The sequence below is a fragment of the Fundulus heteroclitus genome, chromosome 4 (genome assembly GCF_011125445.2).
Source record: "Fundulus heteroclitus isolate FHET01 chromosome 4, MU-UCD_Fhet_4.1, whole genome shotgun sequence".
Taxonomy (NCBI): Eukaryota; Metazoa; Chordata; class Actinopteri; order Cyprinodontiformes; family Fundulidae; genus Fundulus; species Fundulus heteroclitus.
In genome coordinates this window covers 35,382,474-35,409,398 of record NC_046364.1, presented here as the reverse complement: position 1 = coordinate 35,409,398, position 26,925 = coordinate 35,382,474, and the positions used below count along the sequence as shown (strand labels likewise).

General features: G+C 40.2%; 1 protein-coding gene across 2 annotated transcripts in view; it reads left to right on the top strand.

Moving 5' to 3' along the window:
* Positions 1-26,925, top strand: part of LOC105923567 (tyrosine-protein kinase CSK) — a 53,597-nt gene that overhangs the window by 14,961 nt on the left and 11,711 nt on the right. Inside the window, exons 2-5 of one of the 2 annotated variants that reach the window (XM_036136477.1) lie at positions 14,968-15,051; positions 18,951-19,064; positions 19,789-19,901; positions 25,568-25,787. In XM_036136477.1, the coding sequence (XP_035992370.1) occupies positions 15,037-15,051; positions 18,951-19,064; positions 19,789-19,901; positions 25,568-25,787 (462 nt within the window). In that variant the 5' untranslated portion in view covers positions 14,968-15,036. Of the gene's footprint in view, positions 1-14,967; positions 15,052-18,947; positions 19,065-19,788; positions 19,902-25,567; positions 25,788-26,925 lie in introns of both variants that reach the window. The other variant, XM_036136476.1, reaches the window with a different exon arrangement.

Here is a 26,925-nt window from a genome sequence, read left to right as displayed (position 1 = left end):
TCAGGAGAACTAGGTTTTTGACATTACCTGTTTGTTTTCTTTGTTTTCTGGTCCTGACATTCCTGGCTTGCTGTTCGGTCTTTGCAGAATTCATGAAGAGGATTAAAGCTTCGCTGTCATTGCTTTATGGGATGTGACCGCAGCGCCTGGTTTGGCGTCTCACACACACCCTAAGATCTTCAACAAAACCAAAAAAACTAAACAGCGGGCTGGTTTGTTGGGAAGGGTTTCCTCCAAGATAATTAGGCTACATTTTTAATATAGACTAGAAACGGAAACGGTGACCTAGTTAGTTTTGTCTCTTGGGCTGTTTTCATTATGGCTGAATCAGTAATGAGTGATAAATGGTTCTTTTTAAGCAGCTTCTTAATGCTGAACCTGAATGCGGTTTGGTCGTGTGTTTATTCATGGGTGTGTTAGGATTTGCATCGTTTTAGAGGCCTTTATGGTTACCGAGCATCCCCAGACGGAGGGAATGACGAATAAAGGCATCTGATATTTTGAAGAATTCAATTTATTTCAAACTTCAAGTTGCCTTGACATTAAAAGGAGTAATGGATTTTAGTTTATGATGGTTTAAGAAGTAAATTGTCAGACAGCTAAAAGCAAATGTCTATCTCTTTATAAACGTGCCTGTTTCCCACAAACACCTCCAGCCTGTCAAACGCGTCCATGTCGTCGGCTCTAAGCAGGCGAAACGTGCTCGCACCCCACAGGGTGCTCCACTGCGTGCGCTAATGCAACTCTGTGGTTGTGAATGAATAATTTAGCATGCTGGCATAGATGGGTGGAGCCTGGATTATTCATGGCTGGCCCAGGAAGCGACAGACGACCGCTGTTAATATTAAGGACCCTCTGGTGCAGACTAGTCTCATGCGTTTTCCACCCACCACCTCTACACTCCTGACTCTTCCTCCTCCCTGCTGTGTCCTTGCTTCCCTGACACACGCCCTCTCCATCTCTGAGCATCATTTCTTTTCGCATCATTTTCCATCTTGCATCAGGTTCTCTTCTCATCGCTCTCTTGCTCCCCTGCATCTTTTTTTTTTTTTTTAAGCAGCTACAAACATTGAATCTCTTTCTCAGTTTGAGATTACTTACTGTGCAGGTAATCTCTATAATCCCTTTCCTGAGCCATAACAGCAATCCAGGACAATTTGCTATTCCAGTTGCTGGCCAGCCTGTAGCTTCTCCCTCTGTTCCCTCCTTCCCTCGCCCTCCTCCTCCTCCTCCTCCTAAGCCCACTGAGTCTGATTCTGTCTGTTCTGCTGCCACTGAATGCTTCTTTTATTGAAGAGATTTTTGAAGCTGCAGTTGCTGCTAATGCTGCTGCCATATTGTACCAGCACCCCGCTGCGGCCGCCTCTAATGAGATTCTTTGTGCCGCCGTCATCGTGCTTTGCCTCCTCATCTCCTCCTCTGTTCTGAATGGTGGAGTTGTCATGCTTAGCTATCAAAGGGGAATGGGGAGGCGATGGAAACAGCAGGCGGCGTTCCCTCTTCTTCCTCCATGCTTCTCTTAACCCCTAAAATGTTTAAGCCTCGCGTCTTCGGCGGACTGCTTGTTAGGGCTGGGAAATATCACCTAAAATTAGTAACGCGGTGTATTTTGGATCTACCATGACGCACGATGTGGCACTGTTTTTAAAATCTGCTCTTCGTCGCTATAATTTTGTCCAATTCTCTAATGCAGCTGCAGGCAGTGATTAAGACTCTGACCGCCCATCCAACAGCAGGACAAAAGTAACATATATTCTGCAGCTGTTTTCCCAACATGACGCAACAGTAGACGCGATTGTCACAAGGGAAAGCTGAAATGTGGCCAAAAACTATTAGACTGGTGAACATATCTGCAGAAGCACTCTATAACTCACAATGCTAAAAGCCAGAAGAACTCAAAATCACCTGCTAAACATACAAACTCCCTGAAAACAGTTGATAGGTTACATATGAGCTAATCGCTAAAACAATAGACTAACGCTGGGCCTTTGTTGTAACGTTTTATCATTAGACTTAGACAAACTTTATTGTCATTTTGTATGTGCACTGTGCATACCAAAAAAGGCATTAATTTGAAAAGTTCAATGTTGGCAGTGCAAAAATGCAGTAAATATTCCTTTTATCTTTTATTGTGAAAGATTTCTTACCACGATAAGAATTTGGGTTTATCCAAATTCTACTTAGTAATGTCTGAAAAAAAACTGCTAGGATTGTTATTTGTCAAAAAAGTCTAAAATATAATTAAATGCAGTTACTTGTGTGCGGTTTAGTGATAGAAATCTAATTTCTTCAAGTGTCCTGATGAAATGTCCTGAATCTTGTTTTAATATATGTTCCATGATTAAAAGTTTTTAGTTTTTTTTTTAATGACAGTATTTCTGTTTATGGGGCTATTTATTATTAAACATGAAGTCAAAACCACAGAGTTACCTAAAAATAGTACGAGAAGCTGGTAAGTCTTTTATCATCACTTTTATCACAGTAGTACCACAATATAATCATGATAGACTTTAAAGTCCATATGGCCCAGCCCCACATAAGGCCAATGTTCAGGGATCGGAGACCGAAAGAGCGTCCTTTTCAGAACAAGCTACATTTCACTGAAGGCTACTGTTTTATGTTTTAAATGGAGTATAATCTGCCTGGAATCTATAAGTCATCCATTTACTATTATGGGTTATGTAACAACTGTTCCAAATGAACACTGACAAGAAAACTCCTGTGCAAAAATGAGATTAAAAGTTGTACAAGAAACCAGAAAAACACACACAGTCTCTAAACCTGACAAATAATACAGCACCGATATTCACATGTAAAGCAGAAAGTACATGTAAATCCTTACATCATTAATTAAGGAATTATTCTATAGATTGCTCAATTACTAAAAATATGCTATAGTTTCCATCTTAAACCCTAACGGTTATGATGGCGATGAGCTGAAATCTGTCGTCCGGGCCGAGTTTAGGCTAAAACTTGTTTTTTTCTTCTTCTTTTTTTTTTTATTTCGGGGCAGCGTATCTCAACCTTGATCTCCAGGGCGCACAGTTCTCCACGTGTTGGGTGTTTTCCTGCTACCACGCACCTGACTTAAATGACGTGTTTATTTAAAGAGTTCTGCAGCATTTGGTGGCTTGCTGAGTAGGTAATGCAATAATTAGAATGAGACATTCTGGAGCAGAAATGGACCTAAAATATGTCTAAAAATCCAATGCCTCAAACTGGAGGCTCTCCTTATATTTGCCGTGGAGTCATCGCTTCACCTGGTAAACAATCCGCATGCTCGGGATTCTTTTGTAACAGCTGGGGGGCGAGTTGGGTGATGGGTTCAGGAACATTAAGTGAAAGTGAGCTTCCAGCAAGTTGGATACAGATGGGCAGTGGTTGCACTGGAAATTTGTGTCATTTTAGACATATGTGGCACGAAGCGCCATAAATTGAATATATTCATTATATTGCTCTGCACCGCTTCCTGTATCACTGAATGGTAGAAGGAAAGTACAAATATAACAATGCAACATTTATATTTTGGCCTAAGCTTGTTTAGTCTTGAGTCGTCCTCTTGTTGCATGCTTTCTACAGCGTTGCTTCCCTTTGCATCTCACACCTATTAATAGTACGTCCAGTAACCTACCAAACACCCACACACTATTTACTTCTCAGCTTTTTCTACATTCAGTTGGCACCATTAACGCCAGCAACTGCAGGCCGTGACATAGTATTAACTTTGTGTCCCTTCAGCATCTCTGCAAGATAGATTTGGACTCTCAATAAAATCAAAGTAACACACATGAACTGCCTTGAAGCTGGTAGAATTTTATTTTATTTTATTTTAAAAATCCTGAATCACGGGGGTGACCAAAACCAGCGTGATACACCGATGATTGCTTTGTGGCCGGTTTTTAATCTCTAGCTTTTGCAAACCCGTGACTTTCAGGTAGCCGCTTCCTGCCAGGGTTAGCTATTTATATTGATGGAAGAGGCGACTTCCGTTACAGACGGGCTGAAAGCTTAAATTAATAAAACAGAACGACTTTACTGGAATACCTTTAGCCTTCCTGGTGTCTACTAAAGTCGCCTCCACTTCAGTTTACTCCTTTACCAGCTCTGCCAACCGTCTACTAGGCAGAACCAAAATGACGTCCAGTGGCAGACGCCGCCTCTTCACATCAGGAATAGTTGGGTAGAAATCGACTAGAAGCGAACAAGTAAAAAGTGCTGCATTAAAAAAACAGCAACCCGCGTCAACAGGTTTATGGAGCAGCCAAAACGTAGACCGCTGACTTTTTTTTTTTTTATGCATTTGCTGCTTCTTTCATACAGGTTATACTGTTCTAGATGGTACTGATGGTAGTCTAAGCTAGGATGTGCCGTGGCTCAGTCTTTAGTGTCAAAATCAGCAGTAAGTTTAATGTAGCCTCTTTTAGGCCTAATTACAAAAATCTGTGGTGTTGTTCAGCATCTACAACAAAAGAGTCGGGTCAGAACTCACCAAGTCTTAGAAGATTTCGTTATGTAAACGTGGGAGTGACCGTCAGGCTCTTTTTCTCTTAGTCAGAAAACCAATAGTTGAAAAGTGCATTCAGAAGGAAGGGTGATTCAACGCGGTGGTAAAGACCCGATGGCATCAAATGCTTTCAATGCGTGTGGCAGACATAAGGGTCATAAAGTTTCAGGGCTGCAGAACTTGCTCAAGCTACACTTGTACATTTGGTCTGGTTTTAAAATATGGATCAAATATGGCATGTAAGCGACTATAACTGCTGCTTTAGAATAGCATCTCAGTTTTTATTTTTAGAGCAGGCCTTCACGTTTAGATAAGTAGGTGTTCACGCTGGTGCAGAGATGCTGTTGTTGACACCGACAGGTGTTGGTGCTCTGACCAAAACGGCATCTTGTAATCATTTCCCTAAAATGTCAGGCGTGAAAAATGCAAGAAAGGTATCGGATTGTGTCGCCTTGTGGCTCTGCTCCCGTAGGAAACCAAAGCTTCCAGCTCCACAGCATGCTGTTGCTCACCTTTTGAAACGGGGATTGAACGTCATTTCAGAAACGACTGAAAGTAGGCTAAAATGTGTGCGGCAGGTTGTGGTTGGAGCCCTCTTGTTTTTTTGTTTTTTTTGCATGGCATCAGTGGGCAGCCAGATGTAAATGTGAAAAAGGCTTTGCTTTGTAATGTAAAACAGAAGTGTTAAGATAGACAAACACAAGGTTTGTTTCAATTGTCTTTGTTTTTTCTTGTTTGTGAATCAGCCAAAAAATCTGGCTTTTTTAATTCATCAGTATTGAAGTCTTTTTTTTTTTTTTTTTTTTTTTTTTTTCTGTAACATCAGCTTTTCTAAATGTAACACTAACATAGCTGATTTTATTGTTTTTTGTGTGTGTCTGCATTTGCTTTTAAAGCAAAAACGGCTTACAGGTCTGGAAACATAATCAAAGGCGGCCCGGTCATAAAAGGGGATATCCTGTAAAAAAAATAAGAATCAGAAAATGGAAACCCTCTCAGCAGGCAGAGCCTTCTTTGTGGTGTCTCCGTAACTTATGCAGTGATGAAAACGGCGGCAGCCTGCCTCTGTCTGCATGGATATTGTGTGGATATAAATAGCCAGATCTGGATGAGTGCGCGCTCAGCCTGGAACTGCAGCACACAGGGCTTAAACAATAAGCAGCCATCGCTACCCTTCCTCCCCCTGTGATCCCTCCACGCCAGGAGTCTCCCAGAGCTCAAAGGGGGCCGGAGGGGGAGTGAAATGGGTGGGCGGGTCCTTCTGTCCCCCCTCTTCCTTTCTTTCTTCTGCTTCCTGCATCCTTACTCTGGTAATCTGTCATCAACAGCGAGCCCCGGCCTGTCACTTGTTACGTCAGACTGAAGGGCTGTTCCCTGGCTGCCCACCCTTCAGTCTGCCTGCTGTGGCCGAGTTTTCACTCCTGCACGGTCATCCAGTTGAATAAAAGGTGCCGGTGGATCAGACTACCGCAATTATTTTTATATCTAAGTGGATTAAGCAGGTATTTTTCATAGCGCTACGATATTAAAACAAACATTTGATATATCTAAATCTGTATGACTTTTATTTGAAAACAAAAATGCTTTTTGCATTACTACTGCTGCTAAAAACATCACATTAATGTTTTTTTTTTTTTTTTTTTTTTTTTTTTTTTTTTTTTTTACAGTTGCTCGATTCATTTAAATAAAGCAGTAAAAGAGTGTTGACGTTCATTTTCTCATTAGGTTTCAGCAAAGGCTTTAAAAGACGTTATTTTTTTTATTTACTACTTTTTCAATTCAGTTTTATTTATATAGCGCCAATTCACATCACATGACATCTGAAGGCACGTTACAAAGTCAATTAAATCGAATCATACAGAATGATTGGTTAAACAGAGATCCAAGGAAAGCCTGCAGATTGCATTGTCATTGACTAGCAGCACTCACTCCTCCTGGATGAGCAACAGTGGACAGTCGCTTGCGTTCTGCCGTTGAATCCGCAGCAATCCCTCATACCGAGCATGCATGTGGCGACAGTGGAGAGGAAACCTCCGGCAGAACCGGGTTCGGTGTGAACGGCCATGACCGCCTGGGGTTTGAAGAGACAGAGCAGACACAAAAAGAACCCAGAAGCACTAATCCAGGAATCCTTTCTATGTTCGAGGGTAATAGCAGGCTAGCTAGAAAGAAACCCAACCAAGCGGAAAAGCTCGGAGCCAGTTTTCTGGTCAGGACGATAAAAGTTGCAGTAAAATCTCAGCCAACATGTCTAGAAGAGAAACGGGGTTAGACTGTGAGGGCCAGGGCCAGCTGTGTCATCTGTAAGATGAAGATGTTGACGAGTTTATTTCCCAAAATTGTACAGTAATGCTTTTTCATTAAACGGACGGCTTCTACGTTAGATTTAGATGACTGAGGTTATCTAAAGAGAGATTAATAAGCAACTGTCACAACAAACTTACATTTTCTTGTATTCTAAACAACTCATCTACTCTATTTAAGTTTGTTCTTATATTCCTTTTTTATTTAAACAAATATAAATGTTACTCCAGTTGCACATTTTCTGTGGACATCTTGACCGTGTTAGTTTGTAAGGTCGTGTGATAGTTAAGTAAACAAAGTTGATGCTCATCATCAAACTGTTTGTTCTCCTTTTTTCCCCAAATTGGAATCGAAAAGAGAATCGAAAAGGAATCGAATCGTTTCACAGAATCGATAAAGGAATCGGAATCGTGAAAATCTTTTCAATTCCCAAACCTAACACACACACACTATAGACTGCATTCAGTTTGTTTTACAGCAATAAAGAGGACAACCGGTCACCTATTTAGAAGTTTACATAAATAAGGATTAATTTATAAGGATTGTATCAACGTAAAGCGTTGATGTTGACGGACTGTTAAAGTAGACATCATTTACACTGACTGGTCATGGCAGCCCTACAGGGCAGTGGAAGACTGGATTAAAAAAAAGTCACTAATTGGTACAGGAGGAAAAGATGCTCATTATGCAGAACATTGTCTTTTCTGCTCCTCTGCTGTTTGTCAAAAGTGACGTTGAGAGCCTGGCAAGTTGAAGCTGCAAGTGAATAAGTAACGTTTCACTTCACCGGCAGGCACAGCCACTCTCACTGCTCATCGGCAGCCCGTGTTTCTCACCAGAGTTTCCAGGAAAAAGTGGTGGGAGTAGGCAACTCTTTCACTACTGGAAGAGCTGCCACCGAACGTTGCCTTTCTTTTATTTTGAAGGGCGAAGGTTGACACGGTTCTCCTGCGTTTTGACATTATATGCAGCTGACCGATGTAAGCCCTTATGTGCTGAAGTAAGCGTAAGCCATGCTTTGTGGTAAATGTGATCCAAAAACACCCCACTTGGTCTCTGACACGCTATTAAAAGCAGTTTTAACATCGTTAACTTGCAGCTATCCCGTCTGCTAACAATTGAAATAATAAGGAAGGCAGATGGGCTTGCGTTATTTTTTTTTTTCTTTTGGCTCTACTTGTTGGTGAGCTGTGCAGATGTATGGTAGTCTGTCAAACTGAGCTAAATAAATGAGAATTATTTGCATTTGTGCAGAGACGTTTTTTTAAAGGCCTTTTGTGCGATCTGGGAAGCATTGACAGACAGATTATCCTTGAGATGTCCAGAGCAGCGTGGAATCGCCCGAAGCCACAGCCTGTCGCCGTTCCAAGCACAGTGGGTGTGCACGGCTCACATTTCACGGGAATTTGATGCGATTTCTGCTTAAAAGCTGAGCATCGTCTTTGTCTCGTTACATGCTTTGAATTATGAATTTTAAACATGAGGGAAAACAGTCAATCTTGTTACAGTCTCTTGTGAAAACAGGCGTAGATGTTCTTTTTTTTTTTTTTTCTTAAGCCATGTGCAGTTGGTATGTAAAAAAACTTGGACAGATGTCTCTGCTTCTCGCTATACATCTCGGGGTTGTGCTGGACAGCATTTGAAAGTTTAAATGTTTAAAAAGCTCCAGAAGAATCAAATGCAGAAGGCCAAAATTAACCGCTTCTGTCGCGCCTGAATACTACAAAATAAATAAAGCAAAGAGGCAAATGGGTTTCTGTAGGTCGTGGGAAAAAAAACACTCCAGCTAAGGAGGAGGAGGAAAAAAAAAAAAAAAAAGGTGACGGTAGCTGGAAACATTTGGCAAACAGAGCCACCGTCAGAATGGCTGAGTAAGCAAGAGCATCGCTTAATTTAATTCAGCCTCTCATGCCTGTCTGATAGCTTTTGGCTTGGTTTAGTGAATGTAGCTTTCTAGTCATCAGTTTTGGATTTTATTTTTTTTTTGTCTTGTATGTAGTTTTAAGTGAAGTGAGTCTGTAGTACATTTGCTTTGCCTTTTTATGAAATTCTGCTAAAGTGTTACTTTTTGCTCCCACCTTGCAGTGTTTTTGCTGTTCTCCTATACTCGGGAAGCACTGCCACACTCTGGCACGTCTATTTGTTTGTTGAATGTTTAAAAAAAAAAAAAAAAAGCAGTTTTGTTTTCCAGAAGTTTATTCAAAAGCGTTTTTGTTGGCCTTTTCAGTTTAATGATTCAGCAGTTTCACAGTAGTTTTGTTTTGACATATAGGAGAGGCAGTGCTGCATAAAAACTTGGTTTTAGTCTAAACCCCAAGCGAGAGAGCGCTGGGCTCGGTGAAGCATGGGGATTTCCTGTAGTGGCTGCTGAGACAGGAGACAGCTAAGCCAAATGAGAAAGATTTGAGGACACGGAGGCTCATTAGTCTGAGGATGTTTCTTGCGTCGGCCAAATCGTGACCCTGCATGTGTACCAACTTACTCCCACATCCCACTTCCTGGTTGTGTGCACTGTAATGCAAGGCTAAAATAAAAACGTGCAAACATTACTGGCTGTATTTTTCATTGTCTAGTTAGGGTCACGTTAATGCTTTTCCGCTTTTTGTCACGCTGCGATACACCGAGTATTCTTCAGTTGTGCATTTACAAACGTAAATATGACTGATTCCTGCAAAAGGAGTTTCTTCTCTTTATGAGAAAAGCATAGGTGCCTATTTACTAACCTGAAAATATCGTTCAGCGTTTCTTCATAGACCCTTGTATAGTGCCGCTGCCGGCAGCTTTGCTGTCAAGTGCTTTACATAGAGGGAAATGTGATGCAGCCACGAGTCATTTGTTGTTGACAGTTCCAAGCTGTCCTCTGTGCAAAGCCCCAGCCCTGTAAGCATTTTATTGTCAGCCTGTACTGAATATTTGCATACCCGACAAATATTATTTTCATATTTCTTTTCCACACTTTTCTTTTTGTTGCCAATACACTTTACAATGACAGTTTCATACTCTGCTGGTGTGGGACTTTGCAGGGACTTTTACCAACACTTTACTGCGCTAAAGTTTGCATATGCCACAAGAGTTTTTTATTTTTATTTATTTTTTTATTGCCTGCAATCTACAAATAATAATGGTTTGTGCTTCAGGTAATGGTTAACTTGTTTAGGCCAGTTAACATAGGTCAATTATATAAGTTATATAAGTAACGCTATATAAGTTCAGTCCATTTAACAGTGCAGTCAGATTTTGGCACGAGATACGAACATTATGATAACCTTGAGTAAAAATACAGTGTCTCTGTTTTAACCATCCAACAAATGAATCTAAATATAACACGATATAGTAGTTAAATTAAAGGAATGTTTAGTTGTGCGTTTATTATAGCTAATATTTACCATGTTTGCTTTGATTGCAGTAGGGTTGTGTGACTGTAAATGTGGTATAAATTTAAATCCAGGACACTATATTTAAGGCTTTTTGTCATTTCTGCTAAAATAAATAATCTTATTCAAACATTTTGCAAAACTAACTTGTTAAGCCTACAAAGGCTGACTTTAAGTCAAAACAAGATTTTACTGAAAAGCCACGAACAGCAGATCGCAGAAGTATGATGAACATGATTTTCTGAAGACGGAGGGAATGTTGCATATAGAAGTCTCTCTGTTGCAAAGGAATTGCACCATTTGCTGACAAGCCAAGGAATTCAGTTGGACTGTTGCTATAATTGTATATATAATGCCATTCTTTGTTAAGCGCCATGAGTTATCGTTTAATGCTGGCTCATTAAATTCAGTTTAACTCTGGACAGTCCATTAATCCATCCAATCTAGCTTAAGTAAAACACAAGATGACATTTCACAATGATAAATGGCCTATTCTAAAAATCTCATGTTGAAGATTTTCCATTAGACCGTTTTCTATAGATAGCCTTGGAACTGAGGTGTAGAAAATGAATATGACATGTCTGTGGAAGATTACTCAACATGAGGTATTCAGTCACAAGAGTTACTTGTTGTATTCTTAAATAAAATAAAAAATCTCACAATTCAAGTTTAAACTGTTAGTTTCGTTCAGAGAACCGTGACAGAGAAAAAAGAGCAAAACTACAGTTTAAATTCACCAAATTGTTAGAAAGTTTTGCTTCCTAAAATGACCAAATGTAAGAACTAAAATAAAAGCAAGTCTGTAAGCGGATATTTTGGTGACTTAGAAAAAGTTTCAGTATTAATTTAGTTTTCTAAATTTATTATTTCAGCAGAGCTCAGGAAGTTTCAACCTGACATTGGCCTGTGGGTTTTAGGCACAACTCAAGAAGGATTGACCAAAGATACCAGTTTTATTATATTGACACAATGATGGCTAGATAATTGCTTCCAAAATTGACAAATGAAAGTTTTTTTTTTTTTTTAAAGTTAAGATGATTTAACCTGCCTTGATTTTAAAGGACAATGTGTAGCAACCCCAGAAGATGGCTTTAAAACAAACTGCAAACCATAAAGAGCGGAAGTGTTTACAAAAAGAAAATGTGCTTTTTCTTTATTCTAATTTCTTTGTTCCTGTTTCCTGCCTGCGTGTTTCTGCAAGCCACTTTACTTTTCTCTAAAATTCCCGGTGATGGCACTGTTGGTTCACCGCCGTCTCTGAAGGCTCTCCAGGTACATTAGGTTTACTTAAACCTTAAAATAATTGACTTGTGTTGTGATACAAATCTTCAGTTCACAGGATTTGTCCTGAAATATACTATATACCTCTCAGCTTTGTATTGTAAAATAAAATATTCCCTCGACGATAATGAAGCTACCTTATCTTGAATAATTGTGATTGATTTGCTCTAATAGTCCTCGTTTCAAACAAATAATGCGGTGCACAGCTGTGTTGCATCTTCTGGATCTTTCCAAGAAACAAGTGGGTCTATTTCTGTCTGGTGGAATTATTGTTCTATTCAGACTTGGTTCTTCATTCACCATTGGAAAATTGAGAAGTCACAGGGCCTTACTGAGAACCACTTGACTCGCTGAAGAAAAAAATATTTGAACAGTTTGATGGTAAAGCTCTTGAATGGCTTGCAGGCATTCCTCACTCCTGGAATGAGATAAGAATAGCACTCGCTTGTCTCTCCTCGAGCGCTTCGCTAGCCGGTGCGGCTGAGGGTCGGCCCTGCCGCGCTGCCTGAGACGTAGAGAAGGGCAAGACGGAGAGAAGTTTGTCCCCTCCGAGTTCACCTTAGCAGCCCGGCCTCGGACAAATGTGGATCGGTCTGTTTGCATACACGTCGGTTCTGGTCTGCAATTAGACCGTTTCCTGTTTCAACACAGGATACGGTCAAGCTGTGAAGCTTAGCCACTGATGCACTCTGGAAGTTAACTTAGCCGGCCCTCTTGATGAGAGGCACCGTTCTTATGGATCAACGATTAAACAAAGAGCAAGAAACCCTTTACATATCGTTTTGTTTTAATTAATGTGTCTTTATATATTTTAGAAGAACATCTCTATTTCGGTTTTGATATTTGGAGCAGTGTTTGTGGTTTTGGATGCTATTAATGGTCCTGTGCCCCGGCCTTGTTGAGATCAGTTGTGATCAGTATAGAAGTAGCCAGAGACCCTTTTGCCCACGTTGCTGTCCAGTTAGAATCCCTTCCTCCCTTATAAAGCATTGGAAAATATGCGTCAGCTACTTCCTCCTCGTCTTTCTCCACCCTCCTTGTTTCAACTTCCTGTTTTTGGCACAAGCTGGAAGTAAGATGCTTTGGAAGGGGTCACTGCAGGAGCCTTTCTCCAGTTACCGCTGGAGTCATCAGTGGTGCTGCATGTGAATTGTTGCTCTCTTTTAAAAAAAATATATATTTTTTTTGTACATCAAGAAAACTGACTCCTTTTGTTTTACCAAACTTTTTATGTAATTCTGTGAGCGCTTCAGACTGGCTGGGGAATAGTGCATCTGACTGAGGCTAAGAGGACAACTCCTGGCCTCAACATTAAAATCAAACCATGCTCCATTTGCTTTATCTCTGAGGGGGGAAATCATAACACTTCTAATGGTTGCTCACGGTCATTAACTGCAGGCTACAGATGCACCAAGAAATTGGCTATTGACCCAAATGGCCAGATTTTTAGCTTGATCATCCCTGACCAATGTTGCTAAAGGGAGACAGGCGTATGTGCTGACTGAAAAGCCGAAGGTCGATGTATGTGGTACGCGAAATTCTGACTTGATTGCAAATAAGGAAACAGTCGGCCCAGCTCAAGGAGGTACATCTGCAAAAAGGGAAGGCAGATCCAAGTTAAGGGAAGGCGTGATCGGGAGACCATGTCACATTGACTAAATTCAAGAAATTTAGACAGTTTGATATTTCTATATCGACATTATTATGATGATCTGTTTGAACTTTTATTTGGTAATATCTATCAGGGTTTCCCTTATGGTAATAAGATGTACCCTTGTCACCAAGCTAGCTACGCTGTGAAGTTTTAATAACCCAACAGTTCAGCAGATTACCACCTTCCTCTGTCGTGTGTACTACTATCAGCTCTTGGGCTGGACCTCCTTAAAGGCTTTTGGGTAATTTGTGAGTAGTGCTCAACAATACAACAATTTCAATAGCGATGACAAAGGTGGGCGTTAAAATGAAAGAAGACGACAAAACCTTGTGTTTTTTTCAGCAGGACCCGGTTTGATATAATTAAAGCATTTTTACAAGATGAATAGATCGCAAACAGTTGCATAAACTGGATTTGCATTAATTTCTGTTTTATTTTTTTTCTGGTTTACAGTTTAAGAATTGGTGGACTGTATGGATTAACAACGCTTAAAGGAATTGATTTAGTTTTGGACAACTTTTGAAAAAAAATCTCTTTAGTTATTAATGCTATATTTGTTGTTTTAAGTATTTCTTTACGTTTTGTTGAAACGGAATGTAGATTAAATTCAAAATCACATTGCGATTTAAAAAAAACAACAAAAAAACATGTTGATATATATATATATATATATATATATATATATATATATATATATATATATATATATATATATATATATATATATATATATATATATATATATATATATATATATTTTTTTTTTGTCATTATCACCCAGCTCTATTTGTCAGTGTGTGACCGCCTCAAATGTTTTCTCTAGAACATTCCAACAAATGGTTCACAGGTAGAGGCTAATAAAGACAGCGTCATTTTAACTCTATAAAGAGGATCCGCCCTCTTGGCGTGGCTTACGTGAGGCTCACCAGGGTGTCTCTGTTGGCGGCGCTGATAGTGCTGGGAATCTATGTCATCAAAACTCTGTTTTGAATGTTTTATTAGTGGGTTATTTTTGTCAGGAAGTACGAGTTCCCAAGTCTCACGTTGGAAAAATGTGATAGAAAGCTCCTAGAATTCAGATTTCTGACTTGTGAAGTTCAAGTTTGATTGAGTTTGGCTGTTTGGAAGCTTGGAGGACTAAGCTGTATATTTAAATTTCTGATGGGTTTTATCACCATAAACAAATGGTGCGCACATAAATGCACAATAGGTTTGACTGCATAAAATAGAAAACCATTTGATGATTTATGCTCTTGTTGACAACACATTTCTCTCTAAGTTACACCCCCAGATCTGAGCATCCACTTTGGAACTCAAATGCAGCTTAAATGTAAAAAAAAAAAAAAAAAAAACAGGATGTAAGAATGCAATAGTGAAACTTTTAGAATCTGCAGAAGTATTGTCTGTTTTAGCTGAGGTGAATGCTTTTGTGTTCAAGGTGAACCAGTTATAGGTATGAATCATCGCGCTTTCTCGTGCTACATTTAAAACATCCAAATGTTTTAGTGTCAGAAACCACATTCCAAACCTGATTCCTCCCTTACGTAGTCAAGTGTTGTTTTTAATGTTGTCAGTCTTGTGAGTGTGCGCCTTTCTTTTTCACTGTCTGAGACAAATCTGCCTCTGCTATGTTTTTTCTTCTTTTTCTTTTGTTTGGTGAAAGGGAGGACAACCACAAGCTTTAATATAACTAAGGAGTTCAGACTGCTCACATTTGCTGGACATCAAGGATGAATTATTTTCTGTTTTGTAATTGAAAAGATCTGTAAAGTAAGGAGAACAGAAGCATGTTTTAGTATTGTTGACTGTAGCTAATTATCCCTAATGTTGTTGGCTTGTGTGTGTTACAGCTCTGATGTTACTAGCTGAACAGTGACCACTGCCCGCCCAAGGACACCTGCTGCCCAATTCCCCTCATCATGTCTGGGATCCATGTAAGGCTTTCTTTTTCTTCTTTGCTTTTAACACCTCAGAGCTTTCACCAGGCTAATGTTGAACTCGTGTTTCCTTCTTGCTTTCTGCCCTGTTTTAGGAATCCATTTGTTAGAAGTCTCACATTTATCAATAGGGATGGGTACCGAAACCCGGTATAATTACGTCCCCGAGGCCACGTCTTCGTGGTCCCAAAAAATCTCAGCCGTATCGGTCCTTTTTAACGGTATTTTTAAGGTCTCTTCCAATTTTTCAGGGAGATTTAAACCCAAACAACATTGTTTTGCCGATCTTCTCCACCTTAAGAAACAGGCTGAGGGACAGATGGGAGGGGCTAAAGTTCTGCTCCCACATGTTCGTCTCGCTCACTTTCATCAACGCTGTTGCTAACTATTCAGCAACTTTTCAGACCGCTCCAGTGACTTTTTTTATATTTTTTTTATTCGAAAGCGACAAGCAGCAAATCTAGCAAATACTTTCTGTCTTATTTGAGATATTGGCAACAAGTAAAGGCAACGATTGCTCCGAGTTTACCGTTTCTTCAGCAAACTGTGAGTCCAGCTGTGAGCCCCTCTCTGACTTCAGGCGAGGTCGGTCAGCCTCGCCTGAAGTCAGAGAGACGAAGTCAGAGAGACCGACTCGTCTGTTTCCCATTGAGAACGAGTCATGTATGATGAAAGATTACAAAGCAGGATTTAAATGTATTATAAACATAATATTTAACAGGTAATGATATTTTTTTTTCTCTGAAGTTGTTGCACATAAATAGATCCCTCCTTGTTACTGATTCCCACACACCTTATCCACTGTGGGTGCCTCTGCTATCTTCTAGTTAAAATTCATAATATAACAAAATTATAAATATAGTCTGGATTCAGGTACAATATTATTTAAAAGTTTAAATTACTTTATAGGTTGTTTTTTTTTTAGCACATTTAGTGTTTTTTATTATTTTTTTGTCTTGTCAATGTTATTACTCCTCTTTTATTCATGAGTTTTTAGCTTTTTGTTTATATATCTAGTTATTTATATAATGTTTTTATTGCTTTGTTTCTATAAAAAAATATTTATTTTATACTTTTTGTTGCATTTTCCCAAGTGTGTAAAAAATAAACCAGTCAGTGATCATTATTTAATTTAATTTTTTTTACCCTTTTGTTTGATTAAAAAAATAAGTCTCGATAATGGTACAGATGAAATACCGGATCGATAACGCGCATCGTTAAGAGTAGTAGTATCGATAAATCCTTAACGATACCCATCCCTAGTTATTAGACAGGATTACATGTAGAAATTATTGAAGTTTACAAAATGGCATAACTAGGTTATCTTCTAAATTAAATAAAACTATAGGACAACACATTTGGCTGTTCCTAAATTAAATAACTCATTAACCAAGAGGAGTTTATGAGCAGTTAATCAGACCTCATTAAACGGTGAAGATTGATGAACCCTTCTGTGCTGCTGTCATCATCTTCTATACCAAGCCTTCATGGTGTCCATCTGTTAGCTTTTTGCCAGCGAAATTAGTTGTAAAAGTAGCTGTTTTATATTCTGTCAGATTCATTATATTGAAAAATAACACCTCGGATGTATGGGGTGCTTAATATATAGGCGTTGACATCAGTATCAGCCAATATTAGAAATTTTTGAACATATTAGCATTGGTCCTATAGGTAAAACTAGGCCGACATTAACAAGATATATATATTTTCATCTTGTTGTCGTTTGTGTGTTTTGAGAGAGGAGGGGGTTGTCCTTGTGGTATTTGTTTGGCCGTGTGACAACGTTAGTGATGCAGCGCAGGTTTGTAGAATGTTTTAACTGAAGCAAAAAAGCAATGTCAGCGCTTTTTGTTTTTTTAGAGGAATTATATAAAATATTGATTGTTAGCCTTAAGAACAATACTAATATTGGATATCTTTATCAGCCCAACATTTATGTTGGTTTTATTACATTACATAATATTGTTATATTAATCCACTGATCTCTATTTGTTCACTGGATTGCTGAAGGACACGTCGCTGTGAAGCCACCAGCTGCCATATTGGTACTCCCTATTTTCCTCCAGTAACTAGGGAACACATGCGCTACAGCATCGAACAACGATGATTTTCTCATGTTCAGGGGGGCTTAAGACTTTTAAAATATCAAATGCCATATACTTTTATGCTGTGTCTGTGCATTAGCCTTTAAATCTGACATACATTTACAATAGAGCTAAATTAATGAACCAGTTTAAGCACTCCACAGAGCTTCAGTTTCTACACTAGAAAAATCACATAGATTTGCCAAATACACACTCGAGTGTACATGTATATCTATACATTACATTCACAGCATGTGTATGAACACACACACATTTCTGCATAATAATAATAATAATAATAATAATAATAATAATAATATAATAATAATAATAATAATAATAATATTATTAATAATAATAATAATAATAATAATAATAATAATAATAATAATAATGAAAGTAACAGTAAACAAATGTATCAGTAAACCAAAAATATCTTCAATGATGTACAGAGTTGCGGTTCTAGTTGAGAATTTGCATATACTATACATATAGTATGTGTTGCAAGTATGTGCATGCATACTTGCACCCTTATCATGCAAAATATTTCAGCACATGACTTTCTCAGTACAGTACTGACTGTAAAATTACTTGTGAAACATTTTCCCACAGCCAGAAAACTGCTTGTTGGGCGCGCTTGTAGTGCAGCGGGTAGCGCGACCCACATACGTAGGCATTAGTCCTCGATGCGGTCGCCCCGGGTTCGAATCCGACCCGCGGTCCTTTGCCGCATGTCTCTTCCCCTCTTCCACCCCCCCTTCCTGTCAGCCTACTTTCATAAAAAGCGAGCCACTAGAGCTGCGAAAAATCCTGTGAGAGTAGGGAGTAGCAAGATGGCGGGCCAATCAGCAGTCCAGTGAATAAATAGAGATCAGTGTGTTAATCTCTGAGTGGTTGTTGCAGTGAAATACGAGTAAATTTCAGAGAATGTGCTATTAAAGTCATCCACCATAAACTGAAAGACTTGCACTTTAGACAACAAGGTGGTTATCATCTCAAGCCGACCTTATGTTTGGTTCTATTGATCATTTACTAAGCAGATTATATATTGGCCTGGTAATATGCTGGTTGTAAAGGAATTCAGAGGATGGTATACGAGCAGGTATGGTGCTGAAGGGTAATATTTCCTACCAGCACGTCAAACGTCAATATCATTTTTATTATCAGAGACAAGCTTCACATTTTGAAAACAACTCTGAACACACATTTGCTTTTTGCCCTTTTCTGGCATCATTTTTCATTTTAGGGTTAAATAAAAAGCAGATTTTTTTTTGTACCTCATGTTTTGTATCAAGAACTGTTCTTCAGAGTTGCTTTGTTTCTTCTGGGAACAAAGCAGATGAGTTTCACCTGCTGCGTGGTAATTTATTTTATCTCATTCACGTTATTTAAGAAAGGTTTCAAGTTGAGCTGCCAGAAAAACAATATTGGGTCAACAGTTTTACTAATAGCACTGCTTTTATCATGTAGGGCGGTGTGCACTAATGGATTATTCAAACTAGTAGGAGTTATTGTTGACAACGATGGCACAGAGCTCATTCAATGCCTTCAATACATGTCCTTTATGCCTATTTTATGGAGGTTAAAAGTTATTAGTGTTTTAGAACTACTTTTTTTTATCTTGGAGTCTTTACTTTTTCTGTGGAGACACGAAAGAACTTCTCAGTGTGCGCCGTTAAAGACGGTTGAACTCGCTCTGGGCGTGTTTCTGTTTCTCTTTACCTTCAGCTTTGATTCTTTCGTTGTTACTTGAGACGTTTGCCTTCTCGGTCTGAATTTAAAGTTGGTTCCTGTGTGTCTTCTCCGTAGCAGGTGCCATGGTCGTCTGGCACAGAGTGCGTTGCCAAGTATAACTTCAAGCCTGGCACCGAACAGGACCTGCCTTTCTGTAAAGGAGATGTACTGACCATCATCGGAGTCACCAGGGTAAGAAAGTCTGTGTGAGGCTAAAAATGATGAGACTTATTTCACCAGCTGCAGTCTGACTGGAGATGAACCGATGAGCACTAGAGTGTAAATAAGGACTGTTTTCACTTTTAAATAAAGACAGAAGGGTCATGGAGGGGCCGGGGCTCATCAATGCACATGGGGAGTGAAGACTTGTCCAGTCAAGCAGAATACGCTACTATATCTCAAATTGCTGAAGAAGTTCCTGATGATGTTGACAGAACGGTGTCAGAATACATAGAGTGAATTGCATTTTGTTGCATCTGGAGCTTTATGCTGCAGACCGGTCGGTGTGTCCATGCTGGGCCCTGCATGGACACACCTACTTCAGACCTTTAGTGGAACCTGTGATCCCGATGGATCTATCAGAAAGATGATGTGTCCTCCCACAAGCAAAATGGACCAGGAATGGTTTGAAGTGTTTACTTGGCCTTAAGTGCACCTTGTAGTCCGAAAAATATGGTACATCTTCCAGATCTATGATTTAACGTAAGTCCATTATAGAGCTTTTTAACCATAATCAGTTGGATCACTCAGCAACCCTTAGTTACTCCAACAACTCCTGTACACAGATCTCTGACTGGACAAGGGGGTATTGTGGATAACTTTAAATTCACTACTCATCTTAAAATGTAGGCCTTCAACTAAATATTTCTCGCATAGCCAGAATTACCGTAACTCTTTTCATGTTTGACTCTTTCAGGATCCTAATTGGTACAAAGCAAGAAACACTGTTGGCAGAGAGGGCACCATTCCAGCCAACTATGTCCAGAAAAGGGAAGGAGTGAAATCAGGAGGGAAGCTCAGTCTTATGCCGTGAGTACCAGCGTGCCAGTGGAGCATGTCCTGCGTCGTAAAAGTAGCTGGGCGTTCTTATGCAGTACTGTTCAAAACACTACATGGTAAATACTGGAGGGATGCGACAATGGTTGTACGTCTGGAACATTTGTACCACTTACCTGCTGCTCACTGTGTAAATAAGCTGTTTGGCTATGTGCACCAAAGGGAAAACACCATTGGATCCATGGGAATTCTGCCTCTTATTGCCTTCAACTATATCTCAGAGGCCAGAAGCACCTGTGTCCTGCGTCAGAGGGACATTTGTGGCTCTTTGAAATTCAAGTCAAAAAGAGGACAACCGGATGAAAGCTGCATGCAAATCAAATGAGAAAAGAGAGCCGAGCTGCTGTTGCTGCAGTACAAGAAAATAGCTGATTGTTCTGAAAACCCCAAAATGAGTTCATTCCTAAAGTGAAAGGAAACACATGTTTAAAGGGGACATATCGTGCTTTTCAGTTCTTCCTTTTCACATCGAAATAATTCAGTTGTCTAAATAAAGGGGAAGTGCAATGCTTTGGTCTGAATTCCTCGTTAATTTACCCTCATCTTACCCCTGTTAGAAGGTGCGTAGGGGCAACTTGTTTTGGTGCCGTCTCTTTACATCTAAAGTAGGCGCCTCCATGACCTTGTTTAGCAGTTCAAAAACCATAATAGAAAACAGAAAAAACTGAACAGCTACAACGTTTACATTTCCTGCACTCTAGAGACTCACAAGTACACCACAGAACATATTTAAGGGCTAAAAAAGTGGCTTTAGCATGATATGACCCCCTTAAATGTTGTAAATAAAGGTTATTTAGTTCATTTTGCTAAAGTTATAGTTATTAGAGAAGGTATAATTAACAAAAGTTATCGTCAGACTCTTAATTTAATTGCACATTCAAGTTAGATCTGTCAATTTTCTTTGGAAACTTAATTAGTAATTAGCATTTAGTTGCCATATTTGTTCTTGTGTTCATTTTATAGAATGTTTTCAGCTTCCATATATGTGCCTTGTTAAAATGGCCCTTAGCAGCTGGATTGAGCTATCCTGGCCTGTCATACTGACTGGCATAGCTCGATTTCAAAGGCGGCACCAGGGCGGGACTAACGGGGTCAGCAGAAACGGGTCAGATCCAATCCGATAACAACGGATGTGACAAAAACTCCAAACAACACGCTCTCTTTTAGCTCTTAAAGCAGCCAGTTGTTAAGGTTTTAAATACATAAAGCGCTCCGTTGCGGCCGCCATCTTGACCGTTATGGTTACAGAAAAACACTGCTGCATTATGGGTAATTCTGGCGCTAAAGGTGACGCATCGTAAACTTCCGCCTCCTGTGTTGCGATTGGTCTGGTAAGTTTAGACTAGAGTCTAAGCCTGCCTGCCTGGCTGGCCAAGGTTGGGATTAGGCAGGAGACTTGATACAGAGATACGGCGCAGACCATCTGGTGAATAAACAGGCAGCCTTTTATAGCTTACTACACTCTCCAATTAACAGACGCTCCATGAAACAGGGTAAACTGAACATCTATACACATCTAAATGCTTCATTTAGCAAACATTATCTATCATTAGACATATTTCAAAACAGGTTTTCATTTCTAGATTTAAATCTATGACATCCGATCCTATAATGCACAGTTTACTCTCCCCCCCCTTTTACAATCCATCAATGGTCTTTTCCGGTACCTTTAAAAGGTGCTCAGGGCTCCAGGGAATCTTTTAGCTTGAACTCCCTGCAGAGGTAGAGACAGAAGTAAGTCCTGTACATTAACTGCAACAGTACACTTAGAACATCAATCTTTCACTGTCATTTCAAAGCTTAGCTAAAGTAGTATTTGCGCTTGAGTTTTTGTTCCCAGGACAGGCCTTCATCAGTACCAGCTGAGAAAGAAGCTGTCAAAGAGACAAAAGCTGAAAAAATGTAATGCTTCAATCTATTTCTTAGTGTGTATTCCAAACAAATAAGTACTAAATGTATTTCTATAACAGTAACAAAGACCTTCATTACACACCTTTTATAATTAGTAATTCATTAAATAATCAATATTCATCTACTGAAATCCGCCCTTAGACCCTCTGTCGTAGGGTGACAGTCCCCGTCAGCGGTGCCTCTTTAGTTTCCACTTACTGACTCACATCTTGTTGGCAGGATGCATTTAAACAGACTTCTCTGACCCTCTTTGTTCCTTCATGAGGTGCTGCTGAAAGCTCGAACCTCTCTCCTTGCCGACCTTGCTCGTGTCGTCTGTCCGCACCAGTCTGAACGGTGCCATCCATCTGTGGCGTGCTGCCGAGTGTTTGAGAGCGGGTGCCGTCTGATTGTAACGTTCCTCTGCTCCTCTTATGCTATGAGGGCAGTCTGCAGCTAATTCAAATATAATCCTACACACAAATGTCGGCGTTTGTTACCGAGCTGTAGGGCTGGCAACAACTTGAACTACGCCAAAGCTTTGGTTGAATCCAACACTGCGAGCCTTAGCTAACTATTGCTACTCCGATCTTATGATGATTCCTCTATTATAATTCTCTGTACTCTGATTGTATTGTAGTGGTGGTTAGTTTTTCATTTTCAGGGTTTTAGTTGTGAAGACTTTGACATCACTACATTTTTAGTGCTTTCTTTATGGCCAAGCCATGCTCTGATATTACTGCTAGTGACTCACTGGGACCTTTTTAAGTGTCGTCATGAATCACGAACAGATGTCTCAGTAATGGCCTCTCCCTCTATTCTGGGTTACATAAGGGTTCAGCTGTGGATTGCTGTCCCTATTCTCACACTCACTTGTTGATGCTCTGAAGAAGATGCAATCTCGGATGCTCTTGTTGCTTCTGTTCACTCTGCTGCCCTCTTGTGGGCAAACTTCACTCCTGGACGCAGCGACATCCTATGATAACAGAAGGGACATTCAACCCGGGTGTCCCGTTTCCTCCTTCCATGTCGGACCAAGCAAGTCTGTGACTCTGTCCTGTTTCATTATGATGTCATGTCTGAAAACTGCGGTTGACTTCTCGGGACAAAGCAGCAGTGTGTTTCCACCGAGGGCATCTGTGGACGTCCACACAGCTTGGCGTCCGCCCTCAGATTAGTGGGAGTTAAAGAGCTTCTGTCCATCGCAGAAACTGCACGCGCATGATCTAATCAACCCAACCCGCATTAAGCCGCTTTACCGCGAAGACCTCCGCCGTCTCCTGAGCCCAGGAACTGAGGAGGAGGAGGAGGGAGCGAACTAACGAAGCGCCGAAAAACAGGATGGATCAATTTGAGCAGTTAATTAGCACCTATTGACTGGCAAACACTGAAAGGAAGAACCTGTTTTCATGGAATATGTCTTCCAGGAGTGGCAGATGTCAATAAGCGGTGCAGTTGTCCTGGTCTGCTGAGGCGGGGGAGCAAGAGCATTTAGGAAATTTATTCTAGAATAAGGTATTAGATCCAATGGTGTAAACCTTTAGCTATAAGGACCAAAGGTTTGTCCAGCTAACGCAAGAATATGGCAATAAGGCAGTAGCTATTTGTTTATTTTCTTTTTTTTTTCCAACTATATAGTAAACGTTCAGGCCTCTTCTTGGTTCCCCCTAATCCCACTCAAGAGTGGGTTTCTTGGCCCGTCTTTTGCATTTTCCTGTTATTGCAGTGCCTGTGTGTCGGTTTCCTACTCTGCCTCCACACTTTAGTTTTCTGTGTGTGTGTGTGTGTGTGTGTGTGTGTGTGTTTCCTGTTATTTTGGACCAGGTACATTCTCACTGCATCCCTGAGACGAGCCAGCACCCTCCCCTGCTCTGGGTGGAAACGCTGCTGCCGGCTTCCCTTTTACTGCCCCACTCTTGTTTTTTTCGCTTCTTCTTTCGGAAACGACTGTAAATCTCAATGTAGCCGTAACTCCACAAGTGTAGTGACATTAAGTACTTTCCCCACAAACCCATTTCACATAGTTTCAGTTCCTGTTTGTTTTTTCTCAGTACAGAAACCGCGGCCAAATGCAGTTTATAGAACGTCTGCGTTTAGCTCCTCCTTCTCACGAAGCATTTCTCTTGGCTCAGCGGGCACCTGTCTGACAAAAAGAAAACCAGATTGATCCACTTGGAAAATTAGTTGGGTTGTAATCGTGTCCTCTGGCAAGCGCCACCTTAAACAAATCGCAGATGTATTATAATCGCTCTGCAAACCACAAAATCTAACTTAAAGTGCCACCGGTGTGCGGCGTGTGAGCCAGTGTGATGCTTAGCGACTCCATATTAAACCACATAACAGGGTGGAGATGCTGGAGGATCACTGGTCACATCCCAGTGGCCGTGCAACATCTGCCAACTGAACACCTGGGATGGTAATGACCACAGCTGGCTAACACCAGTGGACAGGGGTGGGCTCGGCTCCATCAGCGTCTACCCTTTCTCCTCAGACTCGGCTTGTTTAAGGTTTATACCATCCTCAGACAGGCAGACTGTATTTAAACAGATCCCACATATGTTTTACTGAACTTAGGATGAAGGAGTTCAAACCTTCCCTCCTTCAGGTATCAGTTAGTTGATGAACACAAGACGAACGTGTCCAGAAGACGGCAAAGCTACCGATTAAAATCTTCATTGACCAGTTTTGTCCTTAAAAAAATTTATTTAGAGGTTGGAAGAGCTGCCGTTTTTTTTTTTTTTTTTAATGCTTGGGTTCCTTCTGTTTTTTTTTTACTAATAATTAGAATATGGCACTATTTTAGGTAACTTAACTTTTTGTGTTTTGAACGTACACTTTCCAATGAAATGGAAATGTTTTGTACTTTTTAAGAAATGTGTCTTTTTAATAATTATTCATGTCTTCATCATATATGAGATGTTATGGAACAGTGCAATGTGGCTGAGAAGTTTAACCCCTCTGTCCAAAGCAAATTTCAGCCTAGGGAGACAAATGAAGAGACTTTGACCTTTTATTAATTATTCGCTCAGATTTACCAAACAAACGTTCCGCAGAAAGTGCAAAGATCAAACTGACTTTCAAGCATTTTTATACCTTTTTGATAATACTGGCCAACACTTCAGATCACACTATTTGTTGTAGATCAGACAGGAACAGAATGTTAATTATTTAGTGGTGTTGGTGAAGTTTAACTAAAGGAAATAATGTAGCCTCATAATTATGAAAAAGGGTGCATGGTCATCTTGTAGTTTTCTATTTTGATGTCTATCACACACACACACACACACACACACACACACACACACACACACACACACACACACCCAGGGTAATGTGGAGTCTTGCCTCCACAGATAGCGTTGTGCACCTAGGCCAGGAAACGCTTTGACCAATCTGTCCGACTTTGTAAAATGCCTTGAGAAGACGTGAGTTGGTGTGATATGAATAAAATTGAGTTGTGTTTACTATTTAGGTGAGGTCTGAATTAATTTGGCCTCATTTGCATCGTGTTTTGGGGGGGGTGTTAGAGTTTTTTTTATTGGTAAACAATTTTTGCAAACAGCGTAACTTTAATTTACTTCACAATTATGTTTCAATTAATATTCTACCACATAAAGTCCTCGTATGATACACTCAGGTTTGTGATTGTAATGTGGAAAAAAAGTGTGAAAAACTTTAGGAGGTGTGACCTACATGGTGAAGTTGAAGTTGCTTCTTCAGCTCATTTTGTCTTTGCTCCATTGCTTTAGATGGTTTCACGGTAAAATCACCCGCGAGCAGGCGGAGCGGCTCCTCTACCCGCCGGAGACGGGCCTTTTCCTGGTGAGGGAGAGCACCAACTATCCTGGCGACTACACCTTGTGCGTCAGCTGCGACGGCAAGGTGGAGCACTACCGCATCATCTACCACAACGGCAAACTGACCATCGACGAGGAGGAGTACTTTGAGAACCTCATGCAGTTGGTTGAGGTGAGGGTTTGAACTTGATTGTAAAGACAATCCTGTGACATGCAGGAAAGCGTTTAGTCCAGAGGAGTGGACTTTGACTTGAGTTACAGATGCGACGACTTGAAACTCGACTCGGTTATATTAGAAAAGACTTGGCTTGACATGGACTTGAACGTTCTTACTTGAAATGGCTTGACGCTCTCATTAAAGTTAAAAAAAATAACCCCTTGAAATAATGTTAAAATAAAATATATTATTGCCGTTCCAGGGATAGATCATCATGACTTGTTAATGACTTGAAATTTAAACTTCTGGACTCAACTTGAGACTCCATAATCATCAGAAAGAGCAAAATAGCAGTTTTTACTGTTTATGTAGTTAAAACTAGGGCTGGACGATAATTCAATAACAATATATGTCGATCGATAGACATGTGGCGCAATAGAAGAAAAAAAGGGGTCGATAAAAGTTCAATACAAAATCAATTTTCCTTCCTTTTCGTTGTAGCCTGTCATGTATGTTGATGCTACAGTCACTACTTCCTCCCAACCAATCATATTCACGGACGCAGGCACACCGCCACAAAGCTCCACCCTCTCAAACCACAACACGGTCAGATGTCGCAGCAAGGAGAGGCGGAGGAAATTGTCCCCAAAAAGGGTTTTAGTAGTTCGCCAGCTCGGCCATATTTGGGTTATAGCAAGTCAGACAAGCAGCAAAAGTAAAATTACCAGGGAATCATTAAAAACAAAGTCTGGTAACACAACCAACTTGTTTTACCCTTTAAACCGCTCACACACACGCAGGAGCACGAGCTGTGTCGGCCCCAGCACGGCTCAATGTCGCCAGAGGAATCATCTGGAACTTCTGGCCAAACAAAGCAGGCAAAAATGAGCTAACCTGGGCTTCCTTCTTTGTGATAAGTACAACAAAGCGGCATAAAGACATCCCTCATGCAGTAACATGCTTTATAGCGATTAAAATGCTGCCGTTGTCTGTCTGCAGTTGAAAAACCTACCATTTTGTTTTTAGTTACCTCAAACTGGTATGTGCTATTCCCGCTTAAATAGGCTATTCCATTTATTTATTTGTTATATTTATTTCGGTCACTTTTCTGGTCACTTTAGTCTATTCTTTGTCAGTATTTACTAACATCAGG